Raw genomic sequence first — 22,137 nt, forward strand, 5'->3', positions numbered from 1 at the left:
ACCTACACCCCCACGTACATTGCAGCATTGTTACAATAGCCAAAACATTGAAACAACCTAAATGTCTGTGGCTGGATCAGTGGATAAAGCAAATGTGGTGCATATATGCATACAATGGAATATTATTTTGCCATAAAAAGAAGGAAATCCTGCTATTTGCAACAACGTGCATGGACCTTGGGGCATTATGCTAGTGAACTAAGTGAGACAGAGCAACACAAATACTGTGTGATCTCACTTACATGTGGAATCTAAAACAAAACAAAACTTGTAGATACAGAGAAGAGATGGGTGGTTAACAGAGGCAGGGGTGGGCAAAATGTGTGAAGGGAGTCAAACTTCCAGTTATAAAATAATTAAGTCCTGGGGATGTAATGTACAGCATGGCAACTATAGTTAACAATACTGTATTGTATATTTTAAACTTGCTAAAAGAATAGATCTTAAAAGTCCTCACCACAAGAAAAAAAGTGTAACTCCATGTGGTTAGTGGATATTAACTAAACTTACTTGGACAATCATTTCACAATATAGACACATATATCAAATCATGTTATACACCTAAAGCTAATACAATGTTATATGTCAATTATATCTCAATTTTAAAAAGACATGGTGGATGAAAATATTGAACAAATAGTATCTCTTATCCAAATTTATTTGGGTCTTAGGTTTTGAGTAGCAAGTTGTAAGAGTTGGTATAGCAAGGGATTCATCAAAAAAAAAATCTGTCCCAATCTATTCTAACTTCAGATTGTGAAAGTTAAGGCACCTGTTTATTTCTGTTTTCATTTTTACCTCATCCCAGGGCAGTCTCCTGTTTGGTTTTATATCTGTCATCTGGAAAACCTCTTGGCAAAGTACACGCCCGAGTTAAATGGCTAGTTGGCATGCATCATTCCCAGTGCTGGTCTGGCTTACAAGCCCTTTGGGTTTGAAATCATACAAAAAGCTGAGGAGCAAAGAGGAAAGATACCAGATTTTGAATCTCCTTGTTTAACAGATCTGTTGCCCACACATTTGACTATAGCTTCTTTTTGTCTTTTATCCCTAGTTCTTGACACATAATAGTTGGATAGCAAATGTTGAAAGAGGGAGGGAAGGAAGAGAGATCAAGGGGAGGGGGAAGAAAGAAAAGGAAAGGAGGAGGATATATTCGAGGGAAAGAAGACAAGGAGGAAATAAGTAGACCATAGGAGACTATCCTCTGACCAAAGACTGAATTTCTTGTGTGTAACTTGGAAGTCGGCTCCTGAGGGGGAATTCTAGATGGATTTTGAAGGGAGGGGGTGTAGCTCAGTGGTAGAGTGCGCGCTTAGCTTAGATGGATTTTGAGTGAGGTGACTACACTGCAGGCTGGCACGTGTTTGGACAGGTGCAGGAGACAAGAGCAGCCCTAGGCTTTCATGCTTGCCACCTGTGCTCAGTTCCAGGAAGTTACTCAGCAGCCCCCTCACTGGTCATGACTGGCCTACTGAGATTCTAGAAGAATGTTTGCTATTTGTGGTGAGAATTTGGTGAATTCAATACTGAACATAGCCTACCCAGCCAGAACTTTGGGGCATCGTTAGACAGTTAACAAGAGAGTGAAGGCATTGTGTGGGGGATGATTCAAGAGATCCAGTGGTGGGTTGGTTCATGTGTTTAGAAGGCAGTTCAGCAGCAAGGTACAAGGTGAAGCTGAGAAGGTCTACCTTCCTCTACAAAAAGGTTGCTTTGGGTGAATTTTTATGTACACTTTAGAAAGACTTGGTGAGTCTTGGTGCCTTTTGGCATTTCAGTTGCCCACTTGGTCTCAGAATCTGGACCAGCTCAGGCTACCCTTACCCTGTGTCTTCAGACACGGAAAATATCAGCTCTAACCTGATTCAAAATAAACAGAAACAAATCATTTCTGGTGAGTGATGGAAGCCAAAATGATACACCTTAAAGTGGGAACAAAGAGCCGTCATATTATAGACCTTACGTTGTGCCTGAAATGTTCTGGCCCTGGCCTCCAACTTTACCTAGATGACTGTCCCTACCTATACTTCATCTTTCTGTGCAGGCACCACTTCCCAAGCCCCCAGTGGCTCAGGTACCTCAGTAAATATCAGTGTCCTAAACGTCCACTTCATCAGACTATCACAACTGCGATGAAGTGGTTGTATGTCATTACTTCTGTCTGTCTCTCCACTATAATGTAAGATTCATAAGGACAGGGGTTATATCTGGCTTACTCACTGGTATGTCCACATCAGTGAGCTCAATACCTTGCAGTTTACTTATTTTTGAGAGGGAGAGAGAGAGCATGAGCTGGGGGAGAAGCAGAGAGAAGGAAACACAGAATCCAAAGCAGACTGTAGCCTGTGAGCTGTCAGCACAGAGCCCGACGTGAGGCTCAAGCCATGAGATCATGACCCGAGCCGAAGTTGGATGCTTAACTGACTGAGCCACCCAGGCATCCCAGTACTTCGCAGTTTAAAACTACTCTAGGACTTGCAGAAAGAATGAATAAAGCTGCCAGGCACTGTGATAGGTGCTAGGGATTTAAAGCTTTCAAAGACACTACATCCAGCCTTGAGAAACTGTGCTTCTGAAGTAGGTATCTCCAATGATAATTTATCCCTCTCTCAGTTTCTAGAGGGGAAAGACCAAGGGCGAATCACAATGGTATGGCTTTTTCCACCTCACTTCCCCAAATTCTACCTCTTTGACCACAAGTATCCCAACACAGACTTTGTTTGTATCTAAGGACTGGCATAGAAATGAACCAACCTATCTTTCCACCAATTTCTGTTTCTTTGTTGAAATGGATATTTATTTTGTTTTTACCCAAACAATTTAAATTTATGTCTATGTAGCCATTTATTAGGTTCCTAAAACATTAGTCTGTTAAGTTTTTAACAGGGGTCATCTGAAAATAGGATCAAACATTACAGAAGGAACAAAAACAAACAAATCCCCACAGTTGTTGTTCCATAAACCTTGATTTTCCCCTGGACCTGAGCCACCTAAAAGACCATCCACCCATTTCTAAGTCCCACTTTACTTCAGAACTTTTTTTTTTTTTAGAGAGAGACAGCAAGCAAGCAGGGTAGGGGCAGAGAGAGAGAGGGAAACACAGAATCTGAAGCAGGCTCCAGGCTCTGAGCTGTCAGCACACAGCCCAACGCAGGGCTCAAACTCATGGACTGTGAGACCACAACCTGAGCCAAAGTTGGACACTCAACCAACTGACCCACCCGGGCACCCCTACTTCAGAACTTCTGACGGTCTGTCAGCTTTGAAATGTTTGACTTTTAAATGTAAGTTTTTTCTTGTTTCTTCCTTGCTCTTTCCAACTAAATCTAAGGTTTTAGGTAAATTTCTGTGACCTTTCTACACAGCTTCTCATTTTTTTAATGTTGGTGATCACTACATAAAACCTCCCAATTCAACAACCACTGAACTAGTTTTATTCCTTCCAAGCACCCCTAGTCCACCTTTTCATCCTGCTGATGAAACTGCCAAGCAACTTTAGGTAACTAAATGGCACCCTGCAAGTTGACAGATTGTGGGGCTTCAGGGTCTTGTTTTCTAGGTCTTTCTGCCATTTTTGAAAACGCATTTGGCAGGGCTCTCAATGTCTTTGAGATAGTTTTCTCAGGAAGACTTCCTTGGCCCCAAGCCATCTTTCTTTCTAAAATTAGCAACTGCAAGCAAACGATTTTCAAAATACTATAGTTTGTCTACAAAGAGGGCACTGCTTTGGGTCTTATTCCAAGTTGGCTAATGGGTTCTATTCCTCCCACCCCCTGCCCCCACACCACCATTTTCTTTTTGCCGACAAAGTATTCAAATGAGTAAGTCTAGGTCTCACACTTAGACTGGTATTATAACTTTCTTTTTAATTATTTATTTGATGACTCTATACTGAGCACCTATGACATGCCGAAGACTGTTAGGTGATGGGAAAACAATAGAGACCAACATTAATCCAAGAACCATGCAAATGAGTGGAAAATGGAGTCTATGACAGGAGTCCAGGGTGCTCCAAGAGCCTGTGGGCTGGATTTGACCCAGTCAGGGAGATCAGGGTTGGGTCGTGGTGCTAGAGCTGAGGTCTGCAGGATGCATAGGAATCTGCAAAGCAAGGGGGGTTGGAAGAACATTCCAGCTTTAGGACTAATACCACAAGGCCCTGCCATTGCTTGAATCTCCTTCATAGTGACGTTTCGAGAGCCACACAGATCACTTGACTTTTGCAATCATGCAATGTATACCACCTTATTTCACTATTTCTTTCTGGTGGGGGGGGGGGAGTTTTTTGTTTTCATTTTTTAACTAAAGACTCTATTTAATCTTCAGAAACAGATGTACTTTAACAAGTTGATTCATATTTTCCAAGCATTTCTTTCATTTAAATTTTTGGCACATTCTAGGTCCGAGAGGCAAGTAGCCTTTGACCATGTTCTCCTAGAGCCTTCATATAAAAAAACTTTTATTCCCTCCTTCAGTTTCTAAAATGTGAGCCTCTAGTATTGAATATCATCGTGTTAGATTTTATTTAGCTTTGCTATGAGAAAATAAGAGTTGAAAGAGGGAAGTCCTGTAATGTCTAACTTGGAAAAGATAGGCCATTAAATCAATATGTTAAATTTAGAGCCAAACCCAACAAATATTTTTCCTATAGGCAAAAAGCCTTGCATTAAATATTTATTGGTCGGATGAACAAAAACCTAATATTCAAATTTTAGGTGTATTCACATCCATTTTAATATTCTGACAAAAGTATGGTGGTTGTTAATTTCTTTATGTAGAATTGTTTCTTCCTGGGGGCTGGAGGGCCTGGATTTCATTCCATCGTGGATTTTACTGAGCACATCCAACAGGAAAGACAAACCAAGAGCTAACTTTTTCAAAACAACCTTTTTGAAAAGCCCCTAAGAGGATTAACAGTTAATGTTTTTTTTACTGTTGTAAAATCTTCTCTTAAAAGAGAAATTTTAGGGGTGCATTGGTGGCTCATTCAGTTAAGTGTCCAACTCTTGATTTCAGCTCAGGTCATGATCTCATGGTTCATGAGTTTGAGCCCCACATCAGCATGGAGTCTGCTTGGGATTCTCTCTCTTTCCCTCCCTCCCTTTCTGCTGCTCCCTTATGCTGTCTTTCTAAATAAATAAACATTTTTTAAAAAGAGAGATTTTAAATGGTAGATTCTTGCAAACATGAGCTTAATAAAAAAGGCCATAAAAATATTCATACTACAAATCTATTAGTCTTTCAGTCTCTCACTTTAAGTCCCAATCTTTTGTTTCCTGAGCAGTGTTACTTTGTTTCCTAGTTGTTAGATTTAACATAGCTGGAACTTTTAAATCTTACCAAGAAAGAGAGAGAGAGAGAGAGAGAGAGAGAGAGAGAGAGAAAGAAAGAGAAAGAGAAAGAGGAAGGGGAGAGGGAGGGAGGGAGGAAGGAGGGGAGGAAGGAAAAGAAAAAGAAAGAAAGGAAGGAAGAAAGAAAGGAGGGAGGGAGGAAAGAAGAAAGAGAAAGAAAGAAAGAAAGAAAAGAGAAAAGAAAAGAAAGAGAGGAAGGAAGGAAGGAAGGAAAGGAGGAAGGAAGAAAAGAAAACGAAAGAAAAGAAAAGAAAAAGCAAGCAAGCTTAGTGGGAAAGTTTTCATAATAAGTTTTTCAGCTGCCTGTTGCACTTTTGCTGACTGTTTTTAAAAGTATCAATCCCTCTAAAGAAGACATCCGGATGGCCAACAGGCATGTGAAAAGATGCTCAATGTCACTCCTCATCAGGGAAATACAAATCAAAACCACACTCAGATATCACCTCACACCAGTCAGAGTGGCCAATATGAACAAATCAGGAGACTATAGATGCTGGAGAGGATGTGGAGAAACGGGAACCCTCTTGCACTGTTGGTGGGAATGCAAACTGGTGCAGCCACTCTGCAAACCAGTGTGGAGGTTCCTCAAAAAATTAAAAATAGACCTACCCTATGACCCAGCAATAGCACTGCTAGGAATTTACCCAAGGGATACAGGAGTACTGATGCATAGGGGCACTTGTACCCCAATGTTTATAGCAGCACTTTCATCAATAGCCAAATTATGGAAAGAGCCTAAATGTCCATCAACTGATGAATGGATAAAGAAATTGTGGTTTATATACACAATGGAATACTACGAGGCAATGAGAAAGAATGAAATATGGCCCTTTGTAGCAACATGGACAGAACTGGAGTGTTATGCTAAGTGAAATAAGCCATACAGAGAAAGACAGATACCATATGTTTTCACTCTTATGTGGATCCTGAGAAACTTAACAGAAACCCATGGGGGAGGGGAAGGAGAAAAAAAAAAAGAGGTTAGAGTGGGAGAGAGCCAAAGCATAAGAGACTCTTAAAAACTGAGAACAAACGGAGGGTTGATGGGGAGGTGGGAGGGAGGGGAGGGTGGGTGATGGGTATTGAGGAGGGCACCTTTTGGGATGAGCACTGGGTGTTGTATGGAAACCAATTTGACAATAAATTTCATATATTGAAAAAATAAAATAAAAAAAAAATAAAAGTATCAATCTATGTTTATGAAAAGTATTTGTAAAACAGCCAAACTGCCTATTGGAATAGACAAGGCAACTTTCCCCCATAGGATCGCTAAGAATTTAACTCAAAACTATGGAGCATTTTGGGTCCTGGAGCTAACAATACGAAATGGAAGATGGCCTCTGCCTTTTCAGACTACTTTAAACTCCAAAAAGTGAAAACTAAGTAGGAACCTTCAGTTTTAATGTTCTGAAGGGCAGGAGCCATCCTGTCTTCTCCACCATCCTCTCCTTGCTTTCCTTTTGTTAGAAAGAAAGTTGCCTTCCAGGTAGACCTACCACTGATCCTACATGCATTTTGTCTGGACTCTCTGACCTGCACCATATGTTCATGGTGCTTCTGCTGCTTAGAACTATTGCTCTTTCTTGGCTCAGGGGGTAAAACTGGACTGGAGATAAATTTCTTTTTGTTAGAAAGAAAGTTGCCTTCCAGGTAGACCTACCACTGATCCTACATGAATTTTGTCTGGACTCTCTGACCTGCACCATATGTTCATGGTGCTTCTGCTGCTTAGAACTATTGCGCTTTCTTGGCTCAGGGGGTAAAACTGGACTGGAGATAAATTTCTTTTTGTCCATTGAAGGAAGAAGATAGTCTTCAAAACAGTCATTATGGATTTGCTCAGTTGAATCCTAGACTTAGTTTTTGGATGTCAGGACTGATAAGATGAGCTGAAATCTTTTCTCAATCACATATAAATGATATCAAGAGTTGGAGGGGAAACACACAATCTTCTCAAGGGTTTAGAATCTTGTCAGGGAAGGAGTGGAGGCTGACATGTACAGTGTGCCTCCTGCAAGACATGTTTCTGGTTTAAGGGAAAGAGAAACGACATGAAACAGAAGTGACCAAGAATGCCAGTGGGATGCAGGGAGCTGGAGCCATGTTTCTCGGAGAGACTTTTAGTAAATTCTGAATGACAGAGATGAGGAAGGCCTTGATATCCTTTATGATCGCTTTTTGAGACTGTTAGATCACAAGTTAGTCTCATTTTAGAAAATGTTTCTGAATCCAAATTTACTTGAAATGCACAGAATAAACCTTAAATTATTATTACTGTCATATAGATGAAGCTGAAGCTCTTGGACAGAAATTCCCAAAGAAAGCAAAGCCTTCTTTTGAGATCTCACTAAGATTTAGAAGGGCACTATTCCAAACCATTATATCATAAACAAGACTATTATGTTTGGATCTGTTTTCTGTCTCTTGTTTCTTAATAGAGCAATGTTCTGATAAGGGAGTCACAAAAGTTGGCCATTGGATACAAGCTAAACCTAAGAAATCATTATCGATCGACACATCCTCTTTAGCACCAGTGACAGAACATTGTGCATTAAAATTGCAATGATCCTTAACTTTGAAATTATAAATTATTCCTGACTCTTTTCTTCTTCTCACTCTCTTCATAGTGCATGTTCTTTGAATAATCACTATTTATAATGTGAATAGTTAATGGTAATAGTCATTTATTGCAGTGTCAAACTTTATAACAGGATAATAATAGAAGAAAGAATTTGGTCTTTACTACAAAATGCTTGAATGGGTGTGTGTATCTTTGTGTATGCTTGTATATGGGGGCCTGGTTTGATTTACCAAATAGGAATGGAGGGTCCACTCTAAGGCATTGTGTTGTTTTCTAGAAGACACAGATATAAACAAGATATACACTCCAGCTTCAGTGAAATAGAAATAACCTCTTTAAATGCACCACTGGCACAGGGAACACTAATCAGTCACATTTACAAAGCAGATCACTTACAATTCATGCTTTTATAGGAATTTCTTTAATACACATTCTCCCATGAGAGTCCATGTGGGTGAAGGCAGGTACCTTGTCCTCTGTTTTGTTCACTTGCATTCCCCTAGCACAGGACCTGACATATTTTACGGTTTCATTATTCTACAGCAAGTGCATAAGTAAATGAAGGTAATCTGTGCTTGTGAGAGAAAAAAAATCCGCTGTTGATCATCATATATACTAAATTTTTAGTGGATTCAGAAGCTTCTGGCTACAGTATAGGTAACTGTGGAAACTATCATGTGAAGCAAAGTCCTTGAGATGTATGGCCTGAAGTACAATGATTAAAGGGATTTTTCTTTAATATGTGAAAGGTATAATGAGGAAGAGAAGATATGATATCTCTCTTTAAGAATGAGAATTGCTAGGTAGGAGTAATTTTTGCTTCCCACCACCACCACCACCCTTAGACAAAAGGGCAAGCTCAATTTGAATATTTTTGAAATAATGTGATTGGGCCATTAATTTAATGTATGACATTGTGGAAATATGCAAGGAGTTAATAATACAGAAGTATCCACTGGGTTCCAAGTTTCACTTGCCTCTTTCGATTCCTTCTGACTGCAAAGTTCTTGCTTTATGGGGCTGTAAGGGCAGTAGAGTTCAAGAATCACTTAAATGTATTAATAATAGGTTTTTTAGAAATTTCCTGCTATCAAATAGGGATATGAAAAGAGAAGTTGAATACAGGAGAACTTCTACTTAAACTGTTTGTTTCCTAGTATATTTTAATTGTTTTGCATTTGAGTCATCATGATGTAGTTTTAACTAGGAGCTGTATGGGGTAAGGTTTGGTTAGAAATCATGGCTCACCCTTGGCCGTGTTCCTTGGGCATGAGTCACCTAATCTGTCAACTCAGGTTTTTCACTCTTAAAATGAGAGTTATGGACGAGATGACCTCTGAAGTGCCATTCAGGTTCTAAAATTTTATAACTCATTTCTTACTTCCTTTTAATTAGATATATTTCTATAGAACCATGTAATTATGATCTTGTTTGGTGGACTTTTCTAGAGATATTTTGTCATGTGTGCCACAACTACAGAATAAAATACAATCTAGAGTCACGTTCTCCCAAGAGAGAAGGGTATCATTTTTAGGAATTGGAAAATTTGGCATTTTCTCGTTTTTTATTTCCATCTTTGCACTGCTAGAAGAAAAGCAGTTTGCTTTATTTTTATGATTGATGTTTTGAGCATATCTTGAGGACTTTATTTTGATTTATGGAACCTTTGGGTACAGCTGAGAAGAATCCCTAAATAAATCAAAGTATTTCTGTGCTCTTCCTCACTTGCACTCCTGTTCCACAGTAGCCTCAGGACACCAGCTGATGTCCTGGCCTTGCACCATGGGATCTTCCTCCCATAACATTATCCAGAGACACCCTTTGCCTTTACAGTGATTATTTCTAAAGCTAAAGGCAATTGTACTTCCCTTTCCTCATTAAAATTACCATGTATCCACTATTTACTCAGCAAATACTGAGTGCCTACTATATGTCAAGCATTATTTTCTAAATAGTTGAGATACGTCAATGTATAGAGTAGAACTGAAAAGAAAGTACCTGCCCTCATGAAACTTATATTCTGGTAGGAGACAGACCATGAAGGAGCACAATATGTTTTGGTAGATTGGATGTAGGATATAAGAGACAAAGAAGAATCAAGGATGACTCCAAGGTTTTTGGCCTAATCAACTGGAAAGATGGAGTTGCCATATTTCCTAGAGATAGGAAAGTTACAAGAAAAATAGGGCTGTGTGGGGTTGGGGGAAATAGGAATAAGGGAAGGGACCTGGAGTTGGTTTGGGACATACCACATTTAATGTGTCTGGTGAATATCCAGATGGAGATGTCAAGTAGACAGTTGGGTCCATGAGTCTGGATTCAGGTTTGAATTTGTGTTTAGTTTGGATGCTATTTAAAGCAGTGTGACTAGGGGCACCTTGTGTGGCTCCATCAGTTAAGTGTCCAACTTTGGCTCAGGTCATGATCTCACAGTTCGTGGGTTCGATCCCCACATTGGGCTCTGTGCTGACAGCTCAGAGCCTGGAGCCTGCTTCAGATTCTGTGTCTCCTGCTCTCTCTCTGCCCCTTCCCCACTCATGCTCTGTCTCTCTCTCTCAAAAATAAACATTTAAAAAATTGAAAAAAACTAAAGCACTGTGACTAGATGTGATCGCCAGAGGATGAATGACTTTGGGAAGAGAAGAGGTCCAAAGACTAAGCCCTGAGCACTCCAAAGTCAGAGGTGAAGGAGAAGAGGAAGAAACAGCAAAAGGGTTAAAGAAGGAACAGCCAGGGAAGGAGGAGGAAAACCTAACAGCTATGGCGTCTTGAAAGTCAAGTAAAGGATGGTCAGATTCTGCCCATGCTGCTTATATGTTCGTAGAGCAAATAGGTGAGGCCTGAGCATTGGCCATTAGATAGGTTTAGCAACATAGATGAAGCATATATGTGGATTTCTTCTCTGTAGAATCCATATTGCATGTGCTCAGGAATTATTGAACTTTTATTTTTTTTTAACTTTTTTTTTAACATTTATTCATTTTTTTTTTAATTTTTTTTTTCAACGTTTATTTATTTTGGGGACAGAGAGAGACAGAGCATGAATGGGGGAAGGGCAGAGAGAGAGGGAGACACAGAATTGGAAACAGGCTCCAGGCTCCGAGCCATCAGCCCAGAGCCTGACGCGGGGCTCGAACTCACGGACCGCGAGATCGTGACCTGGCTGAAGTCGGACGCTTAACCGACTGCGCCACCCAGGCGCCCCTAACATTTATTCATTTTTGAGAGACAGAGACAGAGCATGAGTGGGGAAGGGAAAGAGAGAGAAAACACAGAATCTGAAGCAGGCTCCAGGCTCTAAGCTGTCAGTACAGAGCCTGATGCAGGGCTTGAACTCATGAACTATGAGATCATGACCTGAGGTGAAGTCAGACACTCAACCGACTGAGCCACCCAGGCGCCCCAGGAATTATTGAACTTTTAAATTCATTTTTGTAATGGTTCACTCACCACATTACTGTAATTTGGAATTGGCTCTTGTTCCCTTGAACGATGTCTGTCTAAAGGTAATGCCATTTTCCAACTGCCAAAAAACTGTGGAACAAAGCAAATGTTGGCTGTATCCAACTGATAGGCATTGGAGAGCAGTGTTAGCAATCAGGTTTGAATCAAATAGAGTAGGTTTCATATTCTTAGAGCCAAGGGTTAATAGAGCAGAATTTGTTCTGTGTAATTAATTCTGGAGAAAATAATAAAACTCTCCTGAGAGGGAGGAGGACAGATTGTTCAGGAAGAGCCAAATAAATGAAAGAAAGAAACTCTGGGTTTGCAACTAACTTTACCAATATTCTTTACCAGAGGATTATATCATATGATCTTCTGAGAAGTAAATTTTATAAAGCCATTAAAATGGCTTTCGGAAATAAATATTTCTAGTAAAGGAAATGCACGTGGATTTCTGCAAAAGGACACAGAAGCAGCTCTATAACATAATGTAAAATTTATATAATTTTAATTAGGACTCCAGAATCTCATGATTGAAATGCAATGCCATATTTCCAAAGGCATTTTTTAATTAGGTAAACTAAGCTCTTACATAATAAGTTGGAAATCAAAGTTGGACAAAATTCCAAAATAGAAAAAAGTTAAATAGAAATAAAATTATGCTGATTGATCTCTAGGGGAAAAGACTATATTTAAACCCAAGCAGTTGATTCAGTGGTGACTCCCTGAGCTTGAAACAGTAACTCTTGAAATGGTAACAAATCCATTGGAAGCCACAATAGTAATGAAAGAGAAGTCCAGGGTAGCCACTGATAATGCAGGTCTTCAGAGCTGCTGAAATTTTTGAAAGAAGAATACAAAATAAATTTTTGTTTTCAATCAGCAAGCACAAGGTCCATCTGCTCTCTCCTTAGTTTTTGGAGTTTTTTAATCAACTTCTTTATCCCCACCCTTTTGTTGCGTCAAAAATAATTACAAGGATGAGCCCTGTGATATGTAAAAATAATAAAGTCTCTGTGTGTGTAGGGTAGATCTGTGTATGTACATTCACGTGGAGTATGTGTGTACACGCATATATGGCATGGCCATAAACATGGACACATACATACACTTACCCAAAAGCGGTGAAGTGTGTTAAGAGCTCTAACAAAAAGGCTGTGTCATCTTGGCCGGCAGCTTCTCTAAAAACCCATCTTAGTTAGGTTGTGCCAGTATGGGGAGGCAGTACATACTATTTAAGTTTCTTAGATTCCTTAGTTTGTCTTTATTTTCCACATTAAAAAGACTAATGCCTGTGAAGGCAATGTAGCCAAGGACTCAGAGAACATGGCCTTTGCTGAGTGCCTATGCTTTGCTTTCTCAACAAGAGCTGTCGATGAAAGAACAGTGAGCCTCTACCTCAGTGCTTCTCAAAGTGTGGTTGATGGAACCCTGGTGGCCTAAACCGGGAGTCCACAAGGTCAAAACTATTTTGTCATGCTCAGATTTATTTTTATTTTTTTATTTTTTATTTTTGCCTTTTTCGCTTATGGTGCCAAAGCAGTGGTGGGTAAAGCACCTCAGCACGAACCAAGATAGAGGTATCAGACTGTGCTGTGGTGATTACATTCTTCATTAGCATACACTTACAACTTAAATGCCAGTTTTATTTAGTCTCCTCATTGATGCATTAAAATTATTTAAATAACTCATAAGCCTTGGCTACACACTGTATTAATGTGCTGTACGATGAAGGAGAAGAATACATAAAGCATTTCTGGTACATTCCACAGTACAGCGGTTGTCTCAAGGAAAAGTCCTCATTTGAGTTGAAAGTTGAGTTAGCTCCTTTATCGTATTATGTCACTTTTACTTGAATAAAACAACTGATTACTCAGACTTTAGCCTGTGGAAGATATTTTCTCGAATTGAATGAAGTGAGCGTAATGCTTTAAGGAAAACATCTGATACCATTTGCTACCACAAACTTCAAACTTTCAGGTGGTGATTAGAATTTTGGAAAAATTCCCATTCCTTAAAACTTTTCTTGTGAAAGCAGTAATGATATTAATGAATGTGATGGTTTTTTTTACATAATTTTCAACATTTGGAAGATCTGCATAACTCAGCAATCCAATATTTTCCAGATGACCAAATACCAACATATCATGAAGTTTGAAAAGTTTGTTGATATAGTTTTCAGATTCCATATTGCAACTAACTAGGTCAGTTTGATATCAAAAGTTAATATCCACAATTATATGAAAAGGCTGTTAAGATACTCTATTTTCCAACTGCCTATCTATTGGATTCATAAATTTCGATCAAAATAACATTGCAACAGACAGAATGCAGAAGCAGATACGATAATCTAGCTATCTTCCATTAAGCCAAATGTTAAAGAGATTTGCAAAAGTGGAAAGCCATGCTTCTCTCTCTCTCTCTCTCTTTTTTTTTTTTTTTTTTTTGTTACTGTTTTGGAGACTAGTTATAATCAACATGTAATGGGTTTATTTTTAACTTAGTGTATATATTTAAACTTTCTTGGTTTAAATTTCTAATACAGTAAATATTAAGTGGTGTGATCCACATAAAAAAATGCTCCCTGGGGCGCCTGGGTGGCTCAGTCGGTTGAGCGTCCGACTTCGGCTCAGGTCATGATCGCACGGTTCGTGGGTTCGAGCCTTGCGTCGGGCTCTGTGCTGACAGCTCAGAGCCCGGAGCCTGTTTCAGATTCTGTGTCTCCCTCTCTCTATGCCCCTCCCCAACTCATGTTCTGTCTCCCTCTGTCTCAAAAATAAATTAACATTAAAAAAATAAAAAATAAAAAATAAAATTTAAAAAAATGCTCCTTGGGGTCCTTCTACATTTCAGAGGGTGAAAGTGACCTGAGATCAAAACATTTGAAAGCCACTGCTTTACATTGGTGCATTTTATTCCTGAGATTGGTCCTTACTTCAAAGAACAAGCCCAGTTCCTCCAAAGGTGTACAGGAACTCACCATGAAGGAAACAACCACCAAATCTGTCAAAGAATGTGGACTAGCACACAGGTATACTGCCCTCGTTAGCACTGTCACTGCAGCTGGCTGGGGTCACCTCCAATCTCATTTGGGTGAGCAGAGCTCCATGAACAAGCATCTGAATTCAGTCATTCACTTACTCAACAGCAGTTGTTCAGGCCCTGCTCCTGTTTGCCAGGTGCTGTGGTCAGTGATGGGAATGCAAAATGGAATGAGACAATGTGGCTCAGTCGGTTGAGCGTCTGACTCTTGATTTTGGCTCAGGTCATGATCTTGTGTGTTTGTGAGATCAAGCCCCACATGGGGCTCTGTGCTGACATCGCAGAGCCTGCTTTAGAAGCAGAACTCGGAAGTTAAGATGAGTTAGAGCCTCTGTGACTGTCACTGGCCCAACCGTGAGTAGGAAACACTTGGGGCAGTGAGGTTGTAATGACTCACTGGGAAGCAAAGCAGTCATGAAGTGTTAGGAAATATGAACTAGTCTGAAATGTCAAGGACACTAGGAATCTGCAAAGTTCTTAATTTAGCTTGTATGGCTTACCTGCAACATATGTTTTGAGAACGCACATGCATAGCATATAGGTTCTTCCTTCAAGAAGCTTGCAGCCTAGTGGTAGTAACAGAATGAAGTTAGGGAAGTCGTGTTTTGATAAAATGAGAAAATTGTATCAAATGCTGCATGGATGTCAAGTAGGCAGGTCACAGATGAGAGCGGCAGCAGGCAGTTGAAATTTTCAACACTGTGTTAAGGAATAAGCCTAGAAGGAAGACAGATTGCCGCTTTAGGAAGTCAGCTAAAGCAACAAGACAGAATGGATAATTAAAATCGTTTCCAAAGATAACCACCTGTGAACTCAAAGAGGAGGCTTGGCTTGGCTGTGGGCTGTTTATTGTACAGCCCTCAATTCAGTATGAGGGAAGGGAAGATCCACAAAATAAACAAGGCTTGGGAGAAGAAGCAGCAAAACACAGCCTTGCTCTTGCTCTGTAATTAGGACTGAGTAATAAGGACAGGTGCAGAGAGCTAGATTCTTGGATCCAAAGGTGGCAAAAGGGAGAGAAATTTTCTTTTTGTCCCACACTGGCTACCCTTATTGTCATAAGAACAGAACATTTCTTCTCACGTAGCAGGGTGATGAACTTCAAGTCCCGGACCATAGGAAAGGCAGTGGGACTGAGCCATGAGAAAGGACAACACAGTCTAAGAAGGATGTGTCTCTTTCTCCTTTTTCCTGGAGCCTCAGTTGCATCCTACTCATTTATCTTCTGTCGTTGAGATAGAGATAGGCGTTTCCAAGGACAACTCATTTCTCAGAGCAGAAAATCAGGATAAATGTGAGGTTCACGGTGAAATATGCAGAATACAGAAAATAGAGAAAAATAAATCAAGTCAAAAGCACAGGCACAGGATGCCTGAGTGGCTCAGTTGGTTGAACATCTGACTCTTGATTTCGGCTCAGGTCATGATCTTGTGGGTTCATGAGATCAAGCCCCACATGGGGCTCTGTGCTAACATCGCAGAGCCTGCTTGGGATTCTCTCTCTCCCTCTCTCTGTACCTCCCCACTTGTGCTTTCTCTCTCTCAGAAATAAACAGGAAAAGAAAAGGAAAGGAAAGGAAAGGAAAGGAAAGGAAAGGAAAGGAAAGGAAAGGAAAGGAAAGGAAAGGAAAGGAAAGAAAAAAGAAAAGAAAAAAGAAAAGAAAAAAGAAAAGAAAAAGAAAAGAAAGGAATGTTTTACAAAGCACGGGGACAAAAAATGGGAAGCAAGAAAAAGTGAAGTCCTTTGCAAACCATCCCCTCCCCCTACCAGAACCACAACCACAACCAATGAGGTCCTTCCATCTTACAAGACCAGGGCCAGGTGGCAAAGCAGTCTGCCTTCCCAGGGGGCAAGTAAATGCTTTACAAATAGAGACTAGTAAATAATTAACACAAACCAATGCTGAGATTACATTTAAAATAGTTTAAAGCAGCAACCCAGGATGCTAAGATAAATAACAGAAGCGTTTCAAAGGCTGGGCTCTGTTCTGTCTGGCATCTTCATGTTTTGTTTAGGGGAAGGGAAGGTCCAGGAAATAATGGTCTGCTCTGGCCATGGTCTTTCTGGTCATGCGGAGCCAAAGGCAACCCACTTATGGGATAATAGTCAAGTATTTGCCATTTCCGTGTGGGGCTTATTTCCTCTACCAGTGGCGTTATTCAATGGTTTCATAAAACACCAAGGTGCCTTGACAACTCCTGGACTAATTCAGGTCACTGCTTCTCATGGGTTGAAGCAGCACATCAAATGCTGTTAATGCGGTGTGTTGTACATGAAGAGAAATTAATTCACAGCCTTTCCTTTCTCAGAAACATGATTCCGGTGACAGAATTCCGGCAGTTCTCTGAGCAGCAGCCTGCCTTCCGTGTGCTGAAACCATGGTGGGATGTGTTTACCGACTACCTTTCAGTAGCTATGCTGATGATCGGTGTGTTCGGATGTACTCTGCAGGTAGGTGCCTAGACTCACATCAAAATGGGAGCCAGAGCAAGACACTGAGCTGTTGAAACCTTTAAAAAGAGCTGGTGGTATGATTTTCAGCCATGTAAATACTAGTTGTCCTGCTCTACTTGTGTATGGTGTTTGTAGTCATGGAAGGGAGCCCAAAACATATTCACTGCACTTTCATATATGTATATATATTTGTATAAAACTAAATAAACTGGCCATCAAGTGTTCTACTATGATAGGGGCATCCATAAAGCACTAAGAGAGTGCAGAGGAGGGGCCCGTGGCTTGGGAATAAGAGAAAAGGTGATGGTTGTATTAAAACTTGGAGAACCAACTGTATTAAGGGAGACAGAGCCAGGGGTAGAAAAAGATGCCAGGAAGGAGACAGAAAGCTTGAAGTCATGGGTGTGAGGAAGAACATGACACCTTTGGGAAACTGTCAGTAGGGCTGGCACTCACTGGGTGTCATCAGCGTGACAGTTGAAGCCATGCCTGTGAATGGAGTCACCAGGGAGAATGTGGAGAGAGAGATGACGTCAGGAATACCAACGTGTGAGCAAAGGAAAAAGGGGTGCCTCTGAAGGAGACTGAGAAGGGGCAGCCGTATGGAGAGGTGGAACCCAGGAGAGAGTGGAAAGACACATGTGGTCAACGATGGCAGGCATACAACTCACTCACGGACTAAGGAGAAACAAGTAGCACCTGGGTCATTCGAAATCATAGTTTGAGTGGTTGGAAAAGTGAATGGAAATTAAAGACTGGCGTAGGTGTGACTTTCAGGTCGATCAGCTGAGAGGAAGAAAAACTTGGAAGAAAGGGAAATATCTAGAAGTGGTGCAGAGTGGAAACAAAGGCCTTTTAAAATTTGATTTTAATAATGGTTAACACATAATGCTTCCTAAGTGACAGGTACTCTTCTGAATACTTGACACATATTTTAACTCGTTTCATCCTCATGGCAACAGTGAGATATCGGTGCTATTATTATCCCCACTTACAGAGAGACAACAAAGGCACTGAGAGATTAGGGAAATCTCCAAGGTGAGTGGCAAAACCTTTACTGAGACCCAGGCAGTTTGGCCTGTGTGTTAAACACCATGCCCCTTTGTATTTGTAGGCCGAAAACATTTGGCCTCTCTCTACCCCCCAAAAAAGGATACCAGTGAAAATTCAGAATTTGAAAGACAGAAAAGACATACATTCATTTATAAATAAAACAAGTAGTTGTTGAAGAACCTACTGTGTTCCAGGCACTGTCCTAGGTGCTAAGAATTATCAGTGCAGGAGAAAAAAGACAAATACCCCAGCCATATAGACTTTAAATTCTATGGGAAAACAAAATAAGCAAAACCAGCTCATAAATTATATATATTAGAAGGTAATAAGGACAATGAAAAAGAAAATACAGCATACGTGGATGGTGTCAGCAGGTGATATTAGGAGTTGCAATTCTTATGTAGGAAGCCTTCACTGGGAAGGTGACTTCTGATGAAGGAAGTGTGGGAGCAGACCACGCGAATGTCCAGGGAAGAGCGTCCCCGGCAGAGGGAACAACAAAAGCAAAAGACACATGGACAGAGTGTTCACAGACTCCTTGCCCTTCTCCAGGAGAACTTGACATTTGACTTCTTCAGCTTTCTAGCTCTGTTTCCCTGGAGACCTGATAAAAGTAGAATGTTAGCTGTGTTACTAGGCAACGTTGCTTGTGATATAAATGACTACTGTTTGGTCAACTGCATCTGGACTGGAAGAATGATAAATGCTTGGTAGGAAGCCACACCACCGGACTTCTGTGATTGTGGTGACACCTATAACAGGGCATGTCCCTTGACACACAGAAAGTGTATCTATTGAGTTACACCAGAGATTAGTCTCTTTGGAGCATAATAAGCCTTTTAAGCCAGGGTAAATGCAGACCCCCATGTCCAGTGGATCTCTTTTCCTTGTGCCTGAGATGATCCGGAGAGGAGGGGCCTGGGGAGAGACGAGGTCCTGCAGGCAGGGTGTGGATTCCACACAGACAGTTAAGAAGGTTCCTCCACGGTAGAAAGCCTGATGCCACATTGCTGGCAAGCTGTGACTTTAATCCTGGATCTTTCTAAGTGATTCTGGTACCACATGAGTGTTAGGATAATCTTAAAGTCCGAATGTTGAGATAAACCTAGAAGGACCCCTGGTGATGTTATAAGCCTGAAGCAGGGATGTCCCTGGCATGCTGAAGAAAGCCAGGCCAGTGGGCTAGAGCAGAGTGAGCTAGGCACAGAGTAGAAGAATAAGGCCTGAGAGGCAATAGTTGCAGATCACACAGGGCTTTGTAGGTCCCTGTAAAGGTTTGGGCCTTGCTCTGAGCGAGATGGAACATGTTTTGAGGTTCAGGCAGAGGAGTGTCATTATCTAACTTGTATTTCAACAAGACCACTCTAGTTGTGAAGAATACAGTAGAGGGGGCAAGGACAGAAGCAGGGAGGTTTAGAAGGCTAATTTCAGAAGGCTAGTGCAGGGGCACCTGGGTGGCTCAGTCATTTAAACCTCCAACTCTTGATTTCGGCTCTGGTCATGAGCCAAGGGTCATCTGATTGAGCCCTATGTCAGGCTCTGCACTGTGTGTGGAACCTGCTTAGGATTCTCTCTCTTGGGCACGTGGTGGCTCAGTCAGTTGAGCCTTGGACTGCAGCTCAGGTCGTGATCTCACTGTTCATGAGTTCGAGCTTCACATCAGGCTCCATGCTGACAGCTCAGAGCCTGAGCCTGCTTTGGATTCTGTGTCTCCATCTCTCTCTGCCCATCCCTCTCTACCTCTCTCTCTCTCAAAAATAAATAAACATTGAAAAACAATTCTCTCTCTCCCTCTGCCCCTCTCCCTCACTCACATGCTCTCTCTCTAAAAAATAATAAATAAATAATTAATTAATTAATTAATTAAATTTTAAAAATCATTAAAAAGAAGAAGAAGAAGGCTAGTGCAATAAAATCCAGGCAAGACATGAATCAGATGGCTTGCACCAGGATTGAAGCAGTGGTTCTGGACATATTTTTAAGGAAAAGCTGTAAGATTTGCTGAAACATTGAATGTGATGTATGAGGGAAAAAAAATCATGACTAAAATTTTTAGGCCTGAACAACTGGAAAAAGCTTGTTTTTGAGCATAAGTTTGAGTTATATGTTAGATATCCAAGTAGACCTCTTAAGTCAGAAGTTGGATAGAAGACTCAGGAAGGAGCTCAGGGTAAGTGAAGGATGGTCGTCTTCACAGAGGAGGAGGTGATGGATCCAGGATCCAGTGGCAGGACAACCCTTGATTTGGGGGGAGGGGGCATCTTCCACCACAATGGGAATGATGGCTACAGATGCATTTGGTTGGAGGGGCAGGGGCGAGGCACAGAAAGATGAGAGTTTGCACCTAATAGCTTCTGTGAGGTAGAAAGCAACACATCTGGAGAGAGCTTGTGAGGGTGTGGGAGGCCATAGGATGTGGCAAGAAAGGAGGCCTGGAGTAGGGTCCTTGAGGAGAAAGGCAAATATTTAGAATGGCCAGTTTGGGAAGTCACAGAGGGAGGTGACATAGATCAGCAGGAGGACTCTGTGCCTGTTTTACTTTATTACCATGGCAGGGCCTGGAATCGTTTCTCTTGTTGGCATATCCCATGGCAGGATGAAATGCAGAAAAGAGAAACCACACAGACTATCCATAAAAACTAGTAGTTAACCTGGAACAAAATGAAAACGAGCAAGAACCGATGAAAATATCTACAGTGAACATCCTTTAAGAAGTGCACCCATAGCAAGTTCAGAAGGGACAAGTGAGTTCAAGCACAACTGGAGCACCTGTTCCTGTGTCATGGTCAGAATTCTGTTCCTGGAGCACAGCCCTGTTGCATCTTTCTGCTGTGCTGTAGCTCTTGGAACTCCCCACCTAGCACCCCACCCAGCATCACCGCGTATCAGATACTGACCTAACCTGGTCCCTTCACACACAGGCCTGTTTCATTCTCATAGTCTTTAGAAGAAAACGGACCCTAGTTATCTAGATATGGGAAGTATAGTCTGAGAAGTCAAGGCTGTAAACAATGTGAAATGCCTCAAAGGAAGATTGTGTCAGAATATGAAGGTTACCAGTCTCAGAATTCGTAGGAGGTGGACCATTTGATTCAACAACATCCCCAAGTACCCACAATATGTCAGGCATTGTGTAGAGTGCTAGACACTGAAAGAGAAATATAATACAGCCCCTGACCTCAGATTGCTAGTAGTCAAAAGACCATAGAAATCCATAAGCAATGCCACTCAGCATGTAAGCACCTCAATGGTGATAGACTTCAAGAGCATTAAATATGGTGTCATCTCAGCTGCTGGAAGTTAGGAACTTGAGGAAATGAAAATTGAACTCAGTCTCAATGAATAAATATACAAAACTAATATATATATGTATATATACACACATATATACATATGTATATATGTGTGTATATATATGTGTATATATATGTGTATTAATATATATATACACATATATATGTGTGTGTATGTGTATATATATGTGTGTATATACATGTATATACATATATATGTATATATATATGTGTGTATATATATATATTTAAAGGAGTGGAAGGAAAAATCAGCACAAACAAAAGATTTAGTGTGATCATTTCACAAAGCCCTCATTGATGAGTATCAATGGCGTTACAGAGGGCGTCTCATGGTGGGTGGGACATTCCTGCATAGCAGAGGAATTGTCTTATCTCCAATGCTAATCGCATCTGCATTGAGTAACCCTGATAAGGGAACCTGTTCTAGAATCTGCATGTATTTTAGCTCCCAGAATGAAACTGTAAAAGTAAATTAGTCCCATTTTTCAGATGAGAATTTTTATCTGAAAGGTTAGGTGACTTGTCCCAAAGCCAAGAGGGATACAGTGGATTTTCCAATCTGCTGTTGATTCTCCAGAATGGGTCTTTTCATGAACGCTGTGCACACTGCTCTGGAATAGTATGGAAGCATTACAACTGCACAGATCATATGGCCAAATTTTGGATTGTGACACAGGATCTTAAGAATAAAAACAAGGGCAAAATGACCAAAAGGGAAAATAGAAAGTTAGAAAAAGAAGGAATTTCCTGAATTACATCTTAGATTTTCTCAAAGATGATTCACTGTACACCTACTATAAGAAAGAATAACTTTTAACCTATAGTAAACATTAAAGAAACAAGAAATAAAATATGGTATAAATTACTTAAAGTAAAACCATCTCATATATCCATA

General features: G+C 40.7%; 1 protein-coding gene across 1 annotated transcript in view; it reads left to right on the forward strand.

Moving 5' to 3' along the window:
• The window catches only part of LRRC8C (leucine rich repeat containing 8 VRAC subunit C), an 82,331-nt gene that overhangs the window by 29,552 nt on the left and 30,642 nt on the right, over positions 1-22,137 (forward strand). Inside the window, exon 2 of the mRNA XM_043575529.1 lies at positions 16,731-16,872. Coding sequence (XP_043431464.1) covers positions 16,735-16,872 — 138 coding nt within the window. The 5' untranslated portion in view covers positions 16,731-16,734. The remainder of the gene's footprint in view (positions 1-16,730; positions 16,873-22,137) is intronic.

Source organism: Prionailurus bengalensis, chromosome C1 (genome assembly GCF_016509475.1).
Source record: "Prionailurus bengalensis isolate Pbe53 chromosome C1, Fcat_Pben_1.1_paternal_pri, whole genome shotgun sequence".
In the NCBI taxonomy this organism is placed as follows: domain Eukaryota; kingdom Metazoa; phylum Chordata; class Mammalia; order Carnivora; family Felidae; genus Prionailurus; species Prionailurus bengalensis.